The sequence below is a fragment of the Pinus tabuliformis genome, chromosome 9 (genome assembly GCF_031772625.1).
Source record: "Pinus tabuliformis cultivar Carrire ecotype Pingquan chromosome 9, CPIR1, whole genome shotgun sequence".
Classification (NCBI taxonomy): domain Eukaryota; kingdom Viridiplantae; phylum Streptophyta; class Pinopsida; order Pinales; family Pinaceae; genus Pinus; species Pinus tabuliformis.
In genome coordinates, this window is record NC_142307.1 from 1,428,703,674 (window position 1) to 1,428,726,588 (window position 22,915).

General features: G+C 39.1%; 1 protein-coding gene across 1 annotated transcript in view; it reads right to left on the minus strand.

Moving 5' to 3' along the window:
• The window catches only part of BB (RING/U-box superfamily protein), a 63,672-nt gene extending 41,232 nt beyond the window's left edge, over positions 1 to 22,440 (minus strand). Inside the window, exons 1-5 of the mRNA XM_089443042.1 lie at positions 22,129 to 22,440; positions 21,690 to 21,914; positions 20,498 to 20,750; positions 18,775 to 18,812; positions 11,421 to 11,465 (exon numbers count right to left, since the gene is read on the minus strand). Of these exons, the coding sequence (XP_089299168.1) occupies positions 11,421 to 11,465; positions 18,775 to 18,812; positions 20,498 to 20,750; positions 21,690 to 21,830 (477 nt within the window). The 5' untranslated portion in view covers positions 21,831 to 21,914; positions 22,129 to 22,440. The remainder of the gene's footprint in view (positions 1 to 11,420; positions 11,466 to 18,774; positions 18,813 to 20,497; positions 20,751 to 21,689; positions 21,915 to 22,128) is intronic.
• Between the last annotated feature and the right edge of the window lie 475 nt (positions 22,441 to 22,915).

Genomic DNA, 22,915 nt, shown 5'->3' on the forward strand with positions numbered 1-22,915 from the left:
TCATGGATGAAAGTGATGGATGGTCAATGCCCTATGTAGAAGTCCCCAACATGAAGACTCCTAGATAACGAACAGAAGTTTATGACATCATGACGAGTTCTTCAAGCAGCTAGTTGTCCCATCATCTCCACCTAAGGAGCTACTGCAGGTCCCTATTAAGAGGGAGCCTGGAAACAAGTTTCTTACTTGGTAGAAACTTGGAAATTCCTTAGCCAAGAGGGATCTTAGGTACATTCCTTCTGTAGGAATGAGTACGTTCCTTTATTGGAATAGATATGTCCTCCCTAATTAAGAGGGAGAGATAGACAAATCATTCTTGTCTTCACTTGGGAAGACAAAATGGAGGATTGGGTAAACATCTAACATCTGATGCTCTTTGAGGATGTATTAGGGCATCCAAGATAAAAGTAGCCATAGAGGACCGATATTCTTTGAGGACTTGGAATCCAAGATAAGAATAGTCCTCATGGAACACACCCAGAGAACCTGGGTGGGGTATGTTCTGAGAGAGACAATGATGAGGGTGTCTATACATCATTGGTCTCGCCAGCATTGTGCTCGGATCTCGTGGAGAGATAGAGTTGTTAGTCAAGGCCTTTCTATGTGACAATGTTGGTTGATATGATGCTATACAGATGGGTTACCAATCTGATTCTTCTTATGAGAAATTCTTCAAATTGAGAATGACCAAGTACTATTATGAATACCTCCCTAGTTAAGAGGGAGTGTTGAAAAGTAACTAGGTTCGGTCTTCATAATGACGTGTAATTGTGATTATATGTAATTGATGAAAAGAAGAAATGTGACAATGTTGGTTGATATGATGCTATACAGATGGGTTACCAATCTGATTCTTCTTATGAGAAATTCTTCAGATTGAGAATGACCAAGTACCATTATGAATACCTCCCTAGTTAAGAGGGAGTGTTGAAAAGTAACTAGGTTCGGTCTTCATAATGACATGTGTAATTGTGATTTTATGTAATTGATGAAAAGAATAAAAATAAAATTATTATTATGCTTGTCTCATGGGTTTCATGAGCAAGGAATTTTATTTTAGTATGACTCCCATTGTGAGTCCTTAGGATTGGTCATAAAATCAATTTGAGTCTATGTCATGTATGAAGGACCCTTCTTGGGCATATTACACTTATGTATGAGTCAATAGTATTGTCAAGTAGCCCTCCAAGACAAGCATAAGTCATCCCTCTTCAAGTCGGCTTCCATAAGTGAACTCATGTCGGCATATATGGAGACACAACCTTTCAGCAAAGTCATGTCGGCTTATTTATTGTGGGAAACAACTATATATACCAATCTAAGGTCTTCGCATTACTACACCACAGCAGCTCGGATTGGTCTCTGAAACAGATGCGGATTGGTCTCTGAAATAAGGTGCGGATATCACAGTAAAACAGTTCGATGATCTCTGAGATATAGCTCGTAGAATTTCAGAAGATAAGTTCGGTATACAGTGACAGGAGTTCGGATAAATCACAAAAAAGATCACAGTGAAGAAGATTTCGGATAATCTCAGAGGGAAGGTCTCGGTGATATCTCAGTATCACTATCTCACAGTCTCGGTGCTATCTCACAGTCAAGGTCTCGGTGCAATCTTTGTTTCGGTGTCACCACATTAAGAAGAATTTGGTGCCACCTCAGTAAGAAGGTTTTGGTGTCATCAAGGTAGGAGGATATCAGTACTACCACAGAAAGGTGGTCTCAGTGATGATACAGTAAGGAGATCTCGTTGTTATGACAGTGATTAGATCTCGGTGGTGATAATGTCTCGGTGCTAAGAAGGTAGAAGTGGAAGAGGAGTCGAGAAGAGGAAAGGAGCAAAAGGTTGACTATCAAGAGAACTTGTGTCTTGGTCTTGGAGTGGCAAATAGGTCAAGGGTCGTGGTCTTGGTATTCGTCAATTGGAATCTCTATAAGAAGAATTTGTTTGTGTTTTCCTCTCAAAGAGTGAGAGGTTTTGGCCATGGCTGATATCCTATATTTTGTCTCTTGTCTCTTTATGGTTTATGCATTGATAGTTGTTTGACTAAGAACACTAATAACCTAAGTAAAATAAGATCCTAATCTAAAGAAGTAAAAAGCACTCACAAGCAGTTACTAATAGAAGAGAAATCACCTAATATCGATGCCCTAGATTTCTCAACAAGATGACTCATCTTATGTTTGTCGAAGATCTCCACATTTTCAGAAATGGCTCCATCTTTGAAGCCAAAGTCTTGCCAAAAATCATTAGATTTATTTGCCTTGCCACTAGCATGGAAATCAACAATAACAAATTCTTTATTCGCTTCATTTGATTCCACAATTCATATGAAAAATATCCAGAAGCTTCTTCCATACTCCTTGCAAGAATTTTATGACAAATTGACCTACCTTGGCTTCCATTTACAACCAAATAACTACAAGATTCATCACTGGGATTGGCTTCTAGACAAAATGAAAGTTCATATCTCTCATTGGACCCACATATGAGTATCTCTAGTTGGCGGAGTTGTGTTGGTTAATAGTGCAATGTATTTTGTTCATGTTTATTAGTTATCCTTGGCATATCCCCCTAAGCATGTCCTAACAAAAATAAGGCATATCCTTTTTTCATGCATATTGAAGGGAAAGAAAGTGTTGAACTTTCGCTTGCTAGGTCTGGTCTATGACTAGACTAGCACATAAACACACTAGAAATGCTCAACAACAAACAACCTTGCACAAGGAAATATACAGTAGCGAAATCAATAAATAGTACACAAGATATATGGCCCAAAACATTCCTTATCAATCCATTAATAAGAAATCCATAGGGCTCTTGTACTAGGGATCATTGCCCTTTAGAAACCCTAATACAAATGCTATAGTATAATAATCTATCCTTTGACTGTTACAACTAGGGCTGAGGTCTTATCCTTCAGACCCTCATCTGCCCATGAAAAACAAAGACAAATAACTCAATTTACTTGTTGTTTGACCCTCCTTAGCAATAAGCACTTTATAGCCCTCTTTGTCCAGAATAGGGTTGTGGGAGAGCAACCCCCCCGCCCACGCACCCACTCCCAAAGCGTTCTTTGAATGGAATCACTTAGGGAGCAACCTATGGAGCGCTACCGCCAAAAAAAGATTCTCTCCTTGGTCGCTACCACCAAAAAAAAATTCACTCCCTCCATAGTGCTTTCACAGGTAGTTAATATTCTCAACTGTTGAAAAGTGTAACTAGGTTCGGTCTTCATAATGACATGTAATTATGATTTTATGTAATAAGATGTAAATAAGAAAAATTACTATATTTACTTGCTTCATGGGTTTCATGAGCAAGGCATTTCTTTTTAGTCAAGACTCCCATTGAGAGTGTTTAGGATTTATTTGTCATCTAGTCATAAAATGTTAGAGTCATTGTCATCATGTTACACTTTGTAAAAGGTCATCTTATCTATGTAAAAGTATCCTCCAAGAACTTGTCACCTAACCTCTTCAAGTCGGCCTACCAACGATGAGGAATTTGCTAGATCAAGTCGACCTAACTCCAGTTGTCAAGTCGGCCTAAAGGTCAAGTGAAGAAGTGTATAAATAGCCCAGCTTGGCCTCATTTGGAGATATACAATTCAAACAAACAATTCGATCTAATATCATCTAGAAAAGTGCGAAGTGAAGGCAGAAGAAAGGTACGAAGAGAGGTCTTCATAATGACATGTAATTATGATATTATGTAATGAGATGTAAATAAGAAAAAAATATTATATTGACTTGCTTCATTGGTTTCATGAGCAAGGCATTTTGTTTTTGAGTCAAGACTCCCATTGAGAGTCTGTAGGATTTATTTGTCATCTAGTCATAAAATGTTAGAGTCATTGTCATGTAAATGAAGTCATGTTACACTTTGTAAAAGGTCATCTTGTCTATGTAAAAGTATCCTCCAAGAACTTGTCACCTAACCTCTTCAAGTTGGCCTACAAACGATGAGGAATCTGCTAGATCAAGTCGGCCTAACTCCAGCAGTCAAGTCGGCCTAACTCCAGCGGTCAAGTCGGCCTAAAGGTGAAGAGAAGAAGTGTTTAAATAGCCCAACTTAGCCTCATTTCGAGATATATAATTCAAACAAGCAATTCAATCTAATCTCATCTAGAAATGTGCGAAGAGAAGGAAAAAGAAAAGTACGAAGAGAGGTCTAAAAGGAGTGCGAAAAAGGAGCAGCGAAAGTGAAGTGCGAAGATTCTTCTGGGAGACTTTCTTCTAGGAATAGTGAAGTTTCTTCTAGGCAGTGCGAAGTTAGGGTAGAGAAATTTCTTCTGGGCAGTGCGAAGTTAGGGCATCGAAATTTCTTCTGGGCAGTGCGAAGTTAGGGCAGTAAAGTTTCTTTTGGGACAACAAGCAAGGATTCTTCTCGGAAGGTCGAAGTAAAAACCTAAAGACCAAGATTCTCTTGTCTGTGCAATTTCTTTAGTCATTGCAAGCAAGCAGGTTGGTAGCTTTTGCGCAATTCTTGGGAGGAGTGAAGCTCGGGGTGACTGCCCAGTGAAATTCTCCCACTGACCAGCGGGAGGCTTGATGGATAGGCTTGCAGGAAGCGCAAATTGAGATAGATCCCTGGGCAACTTCTGCGCTGTTCTAGGTGACAGTCAGCGAGGTTGATTCAAGGATTACGTAGTGCAGACTACCTGGGAGGCAGCCTCAAGCTCTGTGCAATTCTGGGCAACAGTGCTTGGTCACTGAGGGCTGAGACTGCGCAGTGCAGCTCAGTGGAGGTTCAGCTGATGGAGGGTGGTCTGGTCGACAAACTTTTGGCAAAAATGGCTAAGTGTGTGAGCGAGTGAACTCGTGTATACATGACCTTGCGAACACACACTCAACATGACTCAACGACAAGACACCTCAAACCAACATGACAACACATGCCTCAGTGTGACTGACCGTGGGACTGTCTAATGGTGAAAGCAACAAATGCAACACTTCGGATAGACCTTCGGACGATCGTGATGACACTTGCGCGACAGTTCTTACAACATCATGTGTGAGTGCGATAAATGTTTACATAGCGAACACAACTCATACACAAACCTTCAACATCACCAAAACAAGGTCGCAAGCATGACATAGCAATCAACATGCTGAAGACGACAATTGGTCAAACAAGCGAAAAGGAAGCAAGACATGTAGAGGAAACACATGAAATGACTTTTTGGTGTTTGCACACAAGCATGTTACTGAAGACATGATGATATGACAATGACAAGCAGTCTTGCAAACTCAACTAAGAGATGTACTTCGAAAGGTTTTCTTTACTTACCATACTTACCCTCAAGATGATCATGCATCCGACGGAGTTTGCATGCGATCCTAACCTTTACCATCATTTAGTCTCTTGGTCCTTCTCCTCAACTCCTTAGGGGTGATCTTAGCATGTCACCTTTTCCTGTAGTCACTGTGAGATATATCAGCACAGTTTCAGGAGGTAGTGATTGTTGCCAGAATGAGGCCATGGGAGGTCCATCTGCGTAGTTTCTGAATGCAAGACAGACAGGGCATCTTGGACAACACTGTGCAATTTTGAGGCACATGACACTGTTGTGGGATGGGGGTCCTAGGAGGACACCTCTGCGCAATTTCTGAGTGCAATGCAACCCAAGCAGCTGAGGGATAGTACTGCGAAATTTCTGATGACAGTGGGTTCTGGCGGGGGTAAGGACACTGGTGGAAACCACTGCACAGTTTTGGATGCCAAGGGATGTTGGGGTCTCTGTGCACTGCAAGGTTTCAGTAGGAAAGGGAGGAAGCTTGATGGTTGCAGAAGCAAAGTGCACAGTTCCGGGAGGCTGGATGAGGCTAAGTTGCTTAGGAAATGGCTAAGTGTGAGATCAGTGACACAGATGTAAAAAGTGATAAAACTCAACTGTGATCACACACGAACACTTACTGACACAATGTAGACCATCCAGAATGCATAAGACATACTTTGATTGATGCAACAACCTTCGTGACAAGAGTGCATGAAGTGAGTGTGAAACATGTCTATGTGATGATAACAACTCATACGCTCATGCTTTCCCTTGAAGCAAAACAACATTCCATTTGCATGACAAACAACAATCCCTATGCCCACAGATGACACATGTTGCATAAAGATGAGAACATGAACAACACTTAAAATCAAGGAGGGAAGCTTGAGATCATCGACTTACCAACAAGTGACCAAGGGCGATTGATCGCAGGATCTAAGGTAGGCTCTGAAATTTGCATGCGAACCAAAATTTTGGAGGGTGGTTGTAGCTGCTACAACACTATACAAATGAGTTACAAATCTGAATTCGTCTTATGAGAGATTCTTCAGCTTGTGAAAGTCCAAGTACCATTATGAATACCTCCCTAGATAAGAGGGAGTGTTGAAAGTGTACCTAGGTTCGGTCTTCATAATGAAATGTAATTATGATTTTATGTAATGAGATGTAAATAAGAAAAATTACTATATTTACTTGCTTCATGGGTTTCATGAGCAAGGGATTTTGTTTTTGAGTCAAGACCCCCATTGAGAGTCTTTAGGATTTATTTGTCATCTAGTCATAAAATGTTAGAGTCATTGTCATGTAAATGAAGTCATGTTACACTTTGTAAAAGGTCATCTTGTCTATGTAAAAGTATCCTCCAAGAACTTGTCACCTAACCTCTTCAAGTCAGCCTACAAACGATGAGGAATCTGCTAGATCAAGTTGGCCTAACTCCAGTTGTCAAGTCAGCCTAAAGGTCAAGTGAAGAAGTGTATAAATAGCCCAACTCGGCCTCATTTGGAGATATACAATTCGGACAAGCAATTTGATCTAATCTCATCTAGAAAAGTGCGAAGAGAAGGCAGAAGAAAGGTACGAAGAGAGGTCTAAAAGGAGTGCGAAAAAGGAGCAGCAAAAGTGAAGTGCGAAGATTCTTCTAGGAGACTTTCTTCTATGAATAGCAAAGTTTCTTTTGGGCAGTGCAAAGTTAGGGCAGAGAAATTTCTTCTAGGCAGTGCGAAGTTAGGGCAGCGAAATTTCTTTTGAGCAATGCGCAATTAAGGCAGTAAATTTTGTTCTAGGGCAGCAAGAAAGGATTCTTCTCAGAAGGTTGAAGTAAAGACCTAGAGACCGAGATTCTCTAGGGAAATTGTGAAGAAACAGTGAAAGAGATAGAGACCGAATTTCTCTAGAAGAAGCCGAGAAGGAGCAGTTCTAGATCAAGAAGAAAGGCGAAGGAAGGAAGAGGCAGAGCATTAAGGTTGGTGACAAGGTTCTTGAGAGGATACTAGAGTCAAGGATCTGTGTCATGGTCTTGGTACTTACCAATTGAAGATCTAGAAGAAGAATTTTGATCGGGTTTTCCTCTCAAGAGGTGAGAGGTTTTTGGCCCTGGCTGGAGAAGCCTACATACTGGAGAAATCTTTTGATTATGCATTTTGGTAATTGTCTTGATGAAAGAACATATTAATAAGCTAGCAAAGAAAAGACTATAATATAAAGAAGTAAAAGTGCATCACAAGCAATTATCAAGCAGAGAAATTGCTAACTTTGAATGCCCTAGAGTTCTCAACATCAACCCTGGCAATGTTGGCAATCAATGGTAATGTTAAATTCATTTTCATCCTTTTACTTAAATTTTTAACATTACCATGAAATGACTTCATATGTTTGAGAGTGGTTTCGACCTCATTGGATTCCATATGGAGAAACTAGATTTTTAGATATCACTCAAAATCAAACACACTTAAAGGTTTTCACGGTTTCAAGATTTAGGGGATTGCAATGTTTCAAATTGATTTTGTCATGCGTGAGGGCATGAGATTGGCATTTGATCAAGAGCCTGGAGCCCTTTAAGTACCTTGATGTTGGTGCCATTAATTGTTGAACTTTGTTGATGTTGGTGGTATTGCTTGTTGAACTCCTCTACCATGGCCTTAACTAAAACCCTTCACGCAAAGGAAAATAATTGGTTAGGCATGCTAAGCTTTTTCCACCATAATATAAGGTTGAGGAGATGAACCCTTTAGTCAAACCAAAATCATTGGTTAGGCCTGTTAAACTTTTTCAATTTCTACCATAGTATAAGGTTGACCAATCCAAGTCTGAAGACTTTGAGCTAAATGATGTTTATGTAGTCGTTGTTGATGATCCCATTTCTAGTAGTCCTAAATCAAGGATGAGTTTCATGAGTGATCATGTTGATCATTGATTTGTAGTTTTGATGTCTAGTTTCGTTGCTACTACTACTACTACTTAGGTTATAAAGGAGTCTGAGGAGTCCTTAGACTCTAAGCCATATGATGTTTATGTAGATCGTGTTGATGAACCCATGTCTACTAGATAATTGATGTTATATGGTTTAATCCATGTTTTTATGCTTTTTATCACTAATTCATCATTCTACAAGATTTTGTTGACATATATGCATCAAAATATATAAAAATATATGTTATATAAAATACGCTCCTGACCCGGAATCTTCTAAAAATTGTCGCTCCCCACTCCCATTTCCGCTTCCACTCCCTGCTTCCAAGTAGCCTTGGTCCACAAAAGATCAACTCCTTTAAATCTTTATCCACTTGTTTCTCACTAGTAGGATTCTCCTTTAGCCCATTGTATTGTCCCATCACTAATTACCTTGTTGTTAACCCCTCCTTTGGCTAATATTCTTCTATTTTGTAGCCCTTCTTCCTAGTCGTCCCCTCAGTCTGCTACAACCACCTTATACTAGCCTTACCACAGGCCTAAGGGTACTCGCCCACCCCTCAGAAGGCTCTCACATTGTCCTTTCTAATCCTAAGGCCTTTCAACTTGCCTGGGCTAGTTACTAAGGCCCTAGGCCCTCTCCTAGGGTTGTGGCTAGATCACATATTGACTGTGGCCCTCACAAACAGACTTGCCTAGACTTACAACCAAGACTTTTCCACCTTGGCTGCCCCTTTGTCTCCTAACCAAACTTCTCACAAACCTCAGCTAGGTCTTCTTTTGTTCATAGAATCTTCGGCCTCTCTTAGACACAACTCAACCAACACATAGACTAACTCGGCCTCCTTTGGATAGCTTCCAACAGAACTCTCCCAAACTCGTCCTCTACCAAATAGATAAGCTTCAAAACATGGCTTTTGCAACGTCCTTCTCTAGGTTGTGGCTCTCTTAAGGGCTTCTTGTTCTCCACAAGGTATCCATCCAACTTGTGATTTGATCTCTCTGTTGGCCTCCAATATATAACTCTCTAAAAGGTGCCTTAGGAGTCCTGTTTTATCCATTAAGAGCCTCTTCAACATCTAATTAGAATATAATAATAATTAACTTGGGTTCTAAGCCCACAACTTTGGGTCCAAAACCCCAAACTTGGGTACTTTGCCCACAACACTCCATTTTGTGGGTTTTTTCCTCACAAACCTAGCACCCAAGGCTTGCGGGAGTACCTCCCAAGCTACCCAATTTTCAACAATGTTTATTAGTTATCCTTGGCATATCCCCCTAAACATGTCCTAACAAAGATAAGGCATATCCTTTTTACATACATATTGGAGGGAAAGAAATATGATGAAGGTCTACCCCCTTGGTATCCTAGGAAGCGCTCTCTTGTCCAAAAGATCATGGAGGTCGGTACATCAAACATATTGGAGAGTTCACTACAGCCCTAGCTACAAAATGGGCCTAGATGCTCATCACAAAACAAAGGACTTTGGCACGAGTACTTCTGAATAGATACATTGCATCTGTGAACCTTGAGGAATGGATCAAAGAAACTTGATAAAAACCAATCAAAGAGGGTCCAGCTTCTGGAAGGTCATCACCCTTGTAGCACATATCATCACCAACTATCTTGCCAGTAGGTGGGGGATGGATCAAAGGTCAAACTGGGGTTAGATGGGTGGGCAGAACAAGATGCCTCTTATCAAATGCCCATTCAACTGAGGGAAGCACTCCGGAACATACACCTTACTAAACTGAATCAAGTTGTAATCATACCCCCAACCAGGCATCAGCAATGGTTTACCTCACATCATATTATGTTGCATGGCATAAAACATACACAATGGCAAGATTTCACTGGTCAACTCATTCATGCAGGAATCAAATTGAGATGGAAGGCAGTCTAGTATGGGGGACCAATCCAACCCTCAGCAGTTACAATGTTAAACTTTGTTATGTCTTTCAGCACCACCCTCCTCATCCTGACACCTGTTAATGGTGGTGGATGAAAGTTCAGAAAGTCCCATCACCCTCCAAAGCCAAACCTTTGCATCTCTGTCATTAAAAAGTGCAGTGCTCACCTGGGATTTACAGCACAGAAAGGTGTGGCAAGGACTCAACATAATCCCAGTGTGTGATGAACCTGGAGAAACAATAAATCACCTCTTATTGCACAGTCATTTCACAAAGGTAATATGGTCCCTCTAGGCTTCTACCACAGACCAGACCCCACGACCCTTAGCACCACACTTTATCAATGGTTCTCCTACACTCCTAATGCAGACCAAGCACTGGCCATTGAGGTGTAGTCTATATGGATAAGAAGGAAACCATGCCACCAAAAGATCTTATACAGGCTGGAAGCCAACAGGGAACAGGGCACTGTACCTCAACCTCCTGAGCCTCCTAGGGTACTCTTTTTATTAAATGGAAGCGTAGACTTTTCCCACTGGAAAAAAGTCTATATTCACTCCAAGGTTGAACTTTTAAAGGGTTTTTAAGGTAACTGCTGAAAAGAAGGGGACTAAGACCATCTTCAATGTGATTTCCCAAAATGAATTACAGCGTGTGTCTGATCAGCATCTGTCCATACCTCTCCAAATGATCGGGTGCAAACTAAATATGATTAGGTGGATTTTCTAGAGTTTGGTGCACATTTTAGCAGATCATTACAGTGCAGTTAATAGTACTATTTTTATGCACTTAATTCAAGTATAGTATTGCCATCTGAAACACAATATGGAAAGACTTATCAATTGTGTTCTTGTCAATCACCACCTATTTCTCCTTCTGGTTCCCACTAGTATATGATACATGACTCTGCCATTTTAAGGCACTCGTTCTTCAGCACAGACCCGAATGGCATTCAATGCAATAGTAGTGATCATCAGAAACATTTGGGTGCAATCTATTGTTTTGACAGAATATGAATTTATATTACTGCTTGACATATCCTTGTGAAGCAATTGTAGGTTCCACAGATGCATATGCCTGGGCTTTGAATGATTGCAACTTGACTGCATGTTTCAGCATAAAGCTAAACTACATGATTTTTCCTAATAATACTTGTCCATATAATAAAATCAGAGTTGCCTGCACAACAAAGTTGGCTGTGGTGTTGATCATTTTGTCTATAATTCAACCATACCCAAGTAACTTGAAAACAGAAATAACAATTCCTGTTGCTCACTTTTACAAGGTAGCAATGATGGGTTTGGAAAATTCTACCTCATATGTCATATTATCTGGATCAACAATGTCTTGCAATGTACTCTGCGACAATAAAGTTAGACACAAGCACATCAGAAAGGAACTATTTCCAATTTTTGGTAAGCACTTTTCAGTTGATTACTAAAGACCTTAAGTTAACAACAAAATAGTAATACATAGGAGACAAAGAACAGCAGAAAGAATAATCTGCAAATATTCAAGAAAAAAAATGCAGACATGAAATTGTGTAAGAAACCAAAAGAAGGAAACATACAAAGCCATCATCAAGACCTTCATAGGCTAGCACCATGTTTTTGTTTAAAGATGTCTTGGTCGAGCTATGCATTAAAGATGCTTTGGTTGAACTATGCATTAATAACTTTAAACTAGAGCATGGAAATTTACTATTTAGATACCAGTTAAGAGTATTGCGAGGAAGATAAACAATTTAGCGCCTAAATCTACATAGCTATCAACTTGTATGTAAATTGCAACAGGATTGTAGAAATTTAAAAGTGTTATGGAAGTAACTTGTTGGAGATACATACTTTTAAAATAATAGTTCACAGAAATCCAGCTGGCATTTGATATAATGAAGTGTCATCATGAAAGAGAAATTTTTATTCAATTAAATAAGTCAACGAAAGAAACATATTGTATACCTTAAAGCATAACATGTTACATATTAGATAGCATCTTGGATATTATAAGATCAATAAGCTTAACTATTATATGTAACTCTTGTGCGATACTAATATTCAAAATTTTAGGAATGAGTTGGCCAATAGCACACATTCTCCAATATCTATGGACCTATTATAAGATTAAGCATACACACACAAAGTAACACAGAGGTGCATAGTGAGAGGAGAGAGAGAGAATTGTATTATTCAATCTGAAAATCAGATGTACATCAGAGACTCTCATGGTGGGAGGAAAACCCCCTACAACCAACCAACACTGATTAAGACATTATTGAATCCTAACAAACAAACTAAATGTCTTAACCTCATTCATTAATGAGACATGTGACTTTATGACATTATGTTCTGACATTTTATTGTCTGATACTAACATCTAATAAATACAATGATATGACCATTAGACTATGTTATCTCTATCAAGAATTTGGTAATAGCCCAGGTAACCTAACATATCGCATATCTTTCTTTTTTTAAACAAAAATGAGTATGATATTCATTAAATCCATGCCCAGTCACGGAAAATACCCGGGGAGAATTACCTGGACAGCATGTTCAAAAACATATGGAGCAGGGTTGCGGGGGAGCGGCCCCACCCCCTCAAACCTACACCAGGAGCACGCACCCTAAAAAAAATTTCGCTCCCCACCAATTCAAGAGTGATAGAGGGAGCTATCGAAGATTGGAAACAAAAATTGGAGTGGGGCAGCCTAATGTTCAAGCCTATGGCCCTAGTGTTGATATGTAGTTCATGGTAATGTTAAAGAGTAAAAGTGACATTCTCCTTTATCTTTCATTTTCATCCTTTTACTTAAATTTTTAACATTACCATGAAATGACTCAGGATGTTTGAGAGTGGTTTCGACCTCACTGGATTTCATATGGAGAAAGTAGAATTTTAGATATCACTCAAAATCCAGCAAACTTATCATCTTTTCAGGATTTCAAGATTGGGGGGATTGCAATGTTTCTATTGGATTTTGTAATGTGCTACGGTATGGAACTTGTATTTAATCAAGAGCACCAAGCCCTCTATGCGGGGGAGACTCCCAATAATCAAGAGCATCTAGGGTACTCAGGTATGGAACTTGTATTTAATCAAGAGCACAAGGGTCGTTCGACTATGCAGGAGGAGACTCCCAATAAAGCACAAGACAAGAAATTAGAAATTTCTCGTGGCAAGAGGGTCAAGCAGTAGATAATAGATTTACTTGTCTTTTCTAATTTCTAGTACTTTTTGTTGGAATCACGATTGTCGTTACACCAAAACCCGCATGTGTTAGTAAACAGACACAACGCCAGAGTTGAAGGATCCACGAGAGGCGGTTAAGAACATGTCGCGAAACACACGAGGAGCATTGGTTTATCCAATGTCCAACAATCCCCCCCAATGCGAGCCGGGTGTGATTCGAACTCGAGACCTTTGGCTCTGATACCACTTGTTAGAATCATGATTGTCGTTACACCAAAACCCGCAAGTGTTAGTAAATGGACGCCTCGCCAGTGTTAAAGGATCCACGAGATGTGGTTAAGCACATGTCGCAAGACACACAAGGAACGATGGTTTATCAAATGTCCAACACTTTTTATAACTATTGACTCTTTCATATTTATTATGGTATTTTTTGTAAACAGTATATGACAATTTAAGTTTGAAGTTGGCATTTATAACTCATTGGTAATGAATTTTGAATATGATGCTTCATGAAAGTTGAAAGTTGAAACATTTCATTTCTTGTTAGATATTTTTTGTTATCGTTTGGTTACTTGGTAATGGTAACGGTTACAAGTACAAGTTACAACTTTAGTGATCAATGATGATAAATGTTAATTATTGAATTTTGAAAGCTTGAAAGCTAAAGATTGATGAATCATGAGACTCGATATGTTGTATGTTACTAACTTGTGGACATGGTTGATGAAGATTATAACTTCTAGATGATTGATGTTATATGGTACAATCCATGTTTTTATGTTTTTTATATCTAATTCATCATTTTGCATGCTTTTGTTGATATATATGCATCAAAAAATATAAAAAATTGCTCCCGAACCGGGAGCTTTTGAAAATGTCACTCCCTGCTCCCGCTCCCAAGTAACCTTGATTGGAGTGCCAAATTTCTTCTAATGTCCTTTACCCAGATTACAACAAAAAGACCCAATCCTACCAACACTCTTATTAGCCTAGTAGAGTATACTCACCAAAATTGATACAAAATACAGATGCATTTAAACCCAAACGTGACAGAAACGTTTAATCTTCAAGATCTGGGGGCCTGTTGATGTTGATCTCGCGGTGGGGTTCTGGAGAAGCATTGGCCAGATGAACCACCTATAACTAAAGTCCCATGATGATGCTTCTCAGAGCATCAATTTCATCTTCCAAGATGGAAACTTTTTTGTTCAAGACCCAGAAGAATATCGAGTCGGTTGCATTTTGAAGCCTATTGTTGATACATCCCAACATTTAAGTCATAGAACTCCACATTGAGAGCATCATGCTCCTTCTTACAATGATCACAAACAGAGGATGCCAAGGACTGAGTTTCGGAAGAGTTTGAATCCATTGTAGGGACGAGACAAATCTTATACTTGATAAGAGAGGTTGCACAAAAGCTGCAAAGACGCAGGTACCTAGAATTACCGCAGGACAGTGTTTTTCCCGTAGAGTTCCCACCCAACAACACCACAACAAAACTAATATAAGGGGTGGGACTTATGTTCCCAAAATGCGTAAAGAGGAGTTGAACCAAGACCGAATTTGAAACAAATTCTGAAGAATCACTGTTGATTGAGAGCTCAATCGCATTTAGAGTCAGGGAATCCGAAATTGGGAGGCTTACCTTCAACCCCGCGAAGCTGAAGCGCCACAGAACCCAACTACAGTGGTGTTGCAAACCCACCAACTTAACCCAACAAAGGAGAACCATCAGCCAAACCCGAATCTCATCGTAGAGCTTCGAGCAGTGTCGAGAGAGCTTAATTCTCAACCAACACAACCCAGAGCTTACAAGGAACCCAGGGCGCTTGCAACATGATTTATGCTCCTCGCTCCATTGAAATTGTAGTCGTGATCCATCATCTCAGAGTGACTGTTCCTTGTGCGCCTGAGCATAGAAATCATCATGAAACGAATCAAGAAAATGTTGTCACAACTGTTTTGGTGATCGGGAGTGAGTGAGGGTCTATTTCACGCGGGTGAAATAAAGGCTAGCACGCTTGTATGGAGGAAGCGGCCAAAGGCGACCATGCAAACATGACAACAAACCATCATGGCAGGGGTGGGAGGGTTAACCAAGATCCATTCTTTTATGTAATCGGGATATGAGGGAAGGAGGAATGAGGGAAGGGGTACAAGGGTGCTAAGGGGAAGAGCAAGGGATAGGAAGACATAAAGGGGGGGAAACCATATAAATCATTATGGAATTAAGGCACAACCTATGGCACCATTAATCTCAGTTTGTCCTTCAAGGATTAAACAAGCTCTATTAGCCTAGAGATCAACTTCAGAATTAAGATTTCTGAGAATGTGGAAAGAGGAGGAATTAGTGAAAGAGGCGACAGTTCTTCTTATTCGATGAAATAGGAGACTTAAGGTACTGTCTTTGGGGAGAGAGCCAGATCTCAAGTAGTGGATAGTTATGGAGTCACTCAATATAATAATATCATTGATGCTATAGTCTTGAGCAAGATAAACTCCTAGGAGTAATACATACATTTCAGCTTGATAATTAGACTTTTGCCCACGTCCCCAAGAGAATCTATTCACAATATTTCCTTTGGGATTTATTAATATCCCTCCCCCTCCTGTGCCACTCCTAGGTTGCACTTGGACGCACCATCAAATTGGAGGAATCCATCGATGTTGTTGAAGCTTCCATTCTATAAATTCTTCAAGGGACAAACGCAGTTTCCAACTAGGGTTTGATTTTCCAAGATCAAAGGGAAGAGAAGGGGGAGCAAGGGGAAAGAGATTCAAGGCAAGAGCCAATTCAATTTTAGGGGATCAAGGGAGGGGTCAAGGGATGGAGGATTACATACAAAAGAGAAGGAGAGAGCTTTGATTGCAGAAGATTTGACTGAGATTGAAGTATTTTTAAAGGAGCTACTATTTCCAACCAGCGAAATTTGCCAGCAAAGATATTTAGGAAGAGGATTCTAGATCTCTTTGAGAGAATGTTTGGTCTGAAGGGAGCCCAAATAAAATTTGTTCCAAGAGGATAAAAGGCATTGAAAGCCCATTTGATCTAGGGAATAGCGGCCCAAGGAAAGAGGCCCAACAACTTGGGTGTACGAGCAAGAAAGAAAGAGGTGGGGGATTGATTCCTCTAATTTTTCACGCAGAGGACATCTGGAGGGACCAGTTATGCCACGCTTGCGAAGATTTTCAGAAGTAAGGATTTTTTCATGAGAGAGAAGCCAACAAAAAGTATTCACCTTTGGGATCACGTTAGCCACCCAAATCTTGCTCCATATTGAGCATTTTTGAGGAATCTGGGAATTGAAAAGGACATTGTAGCCTTCCCAAACTATGTAGTGCAAATTCTATCTGAGCTTGTCCACAACAGAAAGCGTGATCGGAGCACAACCAGCAAGTTTGCTCTTCATAGTTTCCTAGACCCTCTAAGAAAGTCAAGGAGGTCATTCAACTTCCAACCTATCCATTGTCCTTCGGCTCCCAATCCGAAATTTGAGCAAGAGTGACGATACCTGATTGGTTCAGATACTCCACCAGAGGATGAATTGAAGTATCAAGACCCAAAGTAGGGCAACCAAGGATGGAGTCCTTCCAAAGGCTAATTTTAGTCTCGTTGCCCGATATCCAACAGAGATGATCATCGATAAGGTGAGAAGATGCAAAGACCAATCTCCAAATCGGAGATCTATGACTTCCTGCCTTGTCCATGGATCTGAAGTCTTGATTTTGGAAGTATTTTGCACAGGTTACTTGGACCCACCAAAGGTCAAGTTGGGTTTTGAGCCTCCAGAGTAACTTAGCTCCCACCACAAGACTGACCAAGGAGAGATCGTGAATTCCTAATCCTCCATGGGTTTTTGGAGCCCTGATAATCTGCCAATTCACTAGATGAAACTTCTTGGTCTCAGACTTGCCCCCTTCTCATAGGAATTTCCTAAGGAAGACTCCAATTTGATGCAATGCATATTTGGGCGCCAATAGAGCAGAGAACTGATACATAGGAATAGCTGAAAGGACCGCTTTAACTAGGATCGATCTCCCAGCAACATTAAGCCATCTTGCTCCCCATTTTTTCATTTTTATTTTGGTTTTATCCAGAATTTGCTGCCAAGATTTAGGAGATATTTTCCTCAAGTATATTGAAACGCCAAGATATTTGAACTCCTACCAGTTGCCATTTACCTTATAGCCCAGGACATCTCCTATTTTCCTTTGCTTGAGAGCAGAGGCATTCCACGTAAAGACCTGACTCTTTGCTTCATTCGCTAGACCCCCAGATGCCGATAGGAACCTATTCAAAACCATTTTGAATCTTCTTGCAATCGCCACAGAGGCTCCTCCTAGCAGAATTGTGTTGTTGGAAAATTGGCCATGATTTATCCTCCTGATTCCTGTTGTAACATATCGCATATCTTATGAATAAAGAAATATTAAATTGTCAATGAGGACTTCTCTGGTTGGTAAAGCAGGGGTTTTAATATTTCAACACCAAGGTTCGATTCCCCCTAGTACACACTAACCCCTCATGCACCATGATGTCCACAAACACTGGCCAGATGTGGTGATGGACAAGTTCCAGCCTAAATGCCAACAGCTTTCCACTTTGGTGTTGATTGGGTGGCACTCAGTCAGGGGAAGCAGCTTCAAGATAAAATATTGAATTGAGGGCAAACTGTAGAAGCAAATTCAATTGACAACTAATGAAATCAATTGGATAAGAGGATTAAAAAAAAATGTTAAAGAGCTGATGCTAGCATTCTAATCCAACCACTAAGCTTTCTAGGGGAGTGTTATACTGTCCATGCCTGTATATATAGGGACGTTTTATTGGCAGTAGGGGGAAATATTTGCCAATATTTATATCCCATATTTAGTAGGCACTCTATTGGATACCAGTTACGAATTATGTATAGCAATATACAAACGTGATTTTTGTTGTGACTGGTACTAGAACAAACAAACCAGTAACTTTAATATATTTTTTATACTTTATCCATGAACACTTATATTTAAATATGGTTCCACTTTGAACTATTTATGTAACTTTTATTTTCCTTGCATGAAACCTACTCTAATATCAAAGGCCATGTGCATGCAGTCACAGCATCACCTTTCTGCAAATTTGTACATACATCCTTGCTCCATGGACTTGATATGCTCCCAGTTATTAGCAACCTTCTTCCCACTTTATTCATTAAACAATTACCCTTTTTGTCTTCTAATTGGTTTAGTTTTGCTGCTATTTTTTTTCCTTGTGCTTCAAAAGGTTGGACCATTTTCAGTTTCCAAATATTGATAGATTTTCATCAACCATATTGCACCATTTTATTAATGTTTCTATCCAATGTATGATACAATAAAAAAACAAAAGGGAAGGCCCTCTGTAGAGATTAAAAACTTAATTTGGAGTTTCCTGTCAAAAGACAGCCAAAAAAAATAAAAATAAAAATTAGGGTATGAACTTATGAAGTACCTGAGAACTGCTGCTACCAACACGATGTCCTCTGTTGCCTGCAAGTAACAGATTTAAATTAATTCAGATCTCAAAAACCATTATTTTTTACTGTCAATAATGTATTTAGACAGGCAAAACAACAAAAGAAGATAGTTCCTGTATGAATCAAAGCATCCGAAACAAATATAAGCATTGCAAAACATGTCATAGACTGAATGGCTCCACATTAGAAGATGATTACGATACGCTGGTATCAAGAAGCAACCACCATGTATGAAAGCTGTGGGAAAGATTTAAAATTAGAAAAGAGCACCAGAACATTTTGAGTCCATAAATATATTGGAAATATAGTTGTGTATAGAATCAAAAATATTTCTTGAACATCAGTGAACTAATAATAACCAAAAGCATTTCAGCAGCATTTATTTTAACAGTAGCAGCCTATTCCCATTGTTCTTTACTCGAATATCATCTTCAGCAACTTGTCATTTTCCATGATGAAAATTCTCACTTAAGCCCACATTTTCACTACAAGGGCTATTTTTGAACCATTTTCCTCTTACCAAACAATTTGTTTTGTCATCCAACAAAATCTCAAGTGCAAATATTGTTAATTTCTCTACCAAATTTGGATTTGCAATGGATAGACAGATCATACGAGTAGTCAAATGTGGATTTCGTATCAACATTTCATCACCCCAATCCAATAATCGTAGTGGAGCAATTTTTAAATGTGTTAACAAAAAAATTCTAGCCTCTAGGGATTTTTGTCATGTAAATTTATGTATGTCATTAGGGGGATGTCCAAGATGCGTGAGTAATCATATAATGTTTATCTTCTGAAAATTGTGACTCACTTCAGAAGTATATCAAGCAAAAACTTTTGCTACACGACAATTAAATTGGCTTCCCATCAATAAATATATTAGCCTTAACAACAAAGTGGAAGGATTTCCTTGAGCCAGAAGTATGCTGTATGTCAAACTTCGGAAAATTCCTCAAGGCAGCTCTATCAGCCAAGCATGTTGTGAATACCAAAAGCTATGAATGTTAAATCTTGCAAGACTATTGTAAGTTAAGGAAGCCAAGGTTAATGAATACAAAGAGCTGAGCATTAAGCCGGTGGCATGCCTAAGGACCTTAACCTTAAGTCACAAGTGTACTCGCTTCCACATACAGATTCCGGCTTTTTCTTGCAATTTTTAGAGTTTAAAATGGTTTTCCTAGTATTGACAGGGGATTATGAACTTAAAGATGTTTAGATGATAATTGACAAAGCCAATTCCATCAGAATATCAAATGGGACGAAACTCAAACCAAATTTTATTGCCTCCTCTTCTGCATATAGAGACACAAAATACAATATTTGAAAGAAACAAACAAAATATGGTTGAACTTTCAGAACTCCCAAATTGGTATTTATAGAAATTTAAGCTGATATATTTACAAGAAACAATGCCCAAAATTTTATTGCCTCCTTTTCTGCATATAGAGACACAAAATACAATATTTGAAAGAAAGAAACAAAATATGGTTGAACTTTCAGAATTCCCAAATTGGTATTATAGAAATTAAAGCTGATCATTATTTACAAGAAACAATGCCCAAAACATATCAAAACTTAAAATTAATTACCTAAAGCCAAAAAATTGTGTAAATAGAAACAATGAGATTTCAAGAATTGAAGCAACTATAATTAATAGCAGAACTCATAAGAAATAATAATGTCTGGCCAACTTACACTCTTCAATACTAGCAGCTGCCATCATGTTAGTTATATCCACAGAATCTTCTGTCTCCTGTAAAACCTGTGCTAGTGCTTCATCACTATTGACCTGCGAATTATTGTCCCAGCCTCTGGTGCTATCCGTTGTATTATTTACTTGTTCATTCCCTTCATGTGTCTGAGTATGACCATTACGGGAGTTACTGGTAGCAGAGCCCGTGGCTCCCTGCTTGTCAGAGTTTGTATGAAGTGACCAATAAACACTTTCCTGAGAAATATAAGTGCAGTCACACCATGACAGACAACGATTAATCCTTGTTGCAAATGAACAATTAAATCATAATTGCCTAACTCATTAATAATTATTATTGCTAATAGCTGCAGTTTTGTGTCGTGTTGTTCTTTCAATAAAAATTATTTTATCAATGTTTCAAACCTCACCTAAGTTCATCTTCGGGATAGAACAAATAATGAGAAAGATAGCAAACTGACCATTTTAGAATACTGATTATTGATTATTTAAGAAAAAGGTCAACTAATAGGGTATGCCAAAACAAAAGAGCGAATAAATATGTACAAGAAGTAAACCTATCCTACCTACAGCCTAGGAAAAGAAGAACACAACACCTAATGATTCTAAGGCTATCTCAACAACTAAGAAAACAAACAGAGTGAAGAAACAAAAAGATTTTATATATACTCTCTCTGTGTCAGACACCTAGAAAGAGTTTGGATATAGTAAGGGATGGAAGAAGCAGGAACAAAGAATTGGATTTCAGGAAGGAATATCATGTAAAACTGTTTATCACAGAAAAGCAAATATATATTCCATCTAAAATAAGTTGATCATTGTGCACAAATAATGACAAAACTACCAAAATGAGTTCAAAAGGCCTATTGAAGAGGGAGAAAGTGCACCAGTGCGAAAAATTAATAACAGACAATACAAATAATCATATTTGAGTGCGAACACTATGATCAAACTTCAAAGAAAACTTTTACGTATCAGCGATTCAATAAATAAAACATATGAATGACAGGCAATCTAATCATGATTAAATTAAGTTAGATTATCCACTCGTTTTGTTCCACTAATTTTTACAGATGATTGAGTCTACTGCAGGATCAAATCTTAGCCAATACATTAAATATATGTTGATTAAGAATTCAATTCCATCCATAAATAAATAGATCAAGCAAGAAATACCTGATCCTGAAGGGCCTCGGCGAGAGCAAGATCGGGGTGAACGTAATCGAGACCTTCGAATAAGTCCATAAAGCTATCAGTGACTGTGTAAGGAAAGCCTGTGTTTATATAATGCACCTCAATCTGCTGATTGCTGTTCATTTTCACTTATTTTCCTAAAGATCGTAACAACAAATCCGACTTCCCCTGCTCTACAATGCTTCCAAATTCACAGCTCCAGAAAAGCTGCGTAAAATGAAGAAACAAAGAAGAGTCAAATGCGCGCGCCTGCTTCACTCCCGCCGGGAAAACAGTACAAGTAATCTTAGGGTCATTTCTAGTTCATCTAAAATCGTCAAAGATGCTCCAGATTATCGATCTGCTACAGACGAAACCTACATTCTTTATGAAAATAAAGAAAAAGAAGAATAAGGAGGGCAAATAATGCGTGTGCGTGAACCTTGCCGGCGTCAATTTAAAGAGTACTGTACTCGAAGCCGTCCAATGAAGGCGCGATCTCACCATGAGATCGAACAAGTTTCCACTGCAGCATTGAACGGCAGATCAGATCTCGCCAATTATTGCCGAGAAGGTTTACATTGCCACAAGATTCCTGCACTTAAACTGGAAAACCCCGCGATTGGATCCCTGGCATCTTTGTATGTCACAGGCGCAGAGAATCGATCGTAACATTTATTTCTCATTCACACAGCACTTTCTTCTTTATGGCCTTATCGCGAACAATACTCCTTTCTTTCTTTAATTCCCGACGACCCTTGTCGGAGACGTGCTGCTTTGCCACGTTGATTCCACATCGGCGGTTGTCCGGAAATGTATGACCCTCTGGTCATTCCTACACGCTTATACGACGGGAGCTTCAAACCGTCGATCGGCCTCGAGATGCGGTGAGATCGGCATCTTCCACTTTTGTCTTTAATGATTTTATTGTTTTCTCGTTTTCCGTTGTAACGAATATCTGCACAGCTTGCTATTTGGGGCTAATTTTTAGGGCGGAGAAGATGAGCTTCCTTTTTTCCTTTCTTCTTCCACCCATTAAAGCATCCATGCCCAACCACCCACTCTGAGAAATTAAAGTTTATTTTAAAGTGGTATTTGGGATGATTTAAAAAAACAAAAATCTACTTCATCAAGTTCATGCATTCTCTACTTTCAAAGAATTTTTTAAGCAATCTAAAGCCTTAAAGATCGGTTTAAGATTTTTTAAATAATCTAAAATTTTAAATATT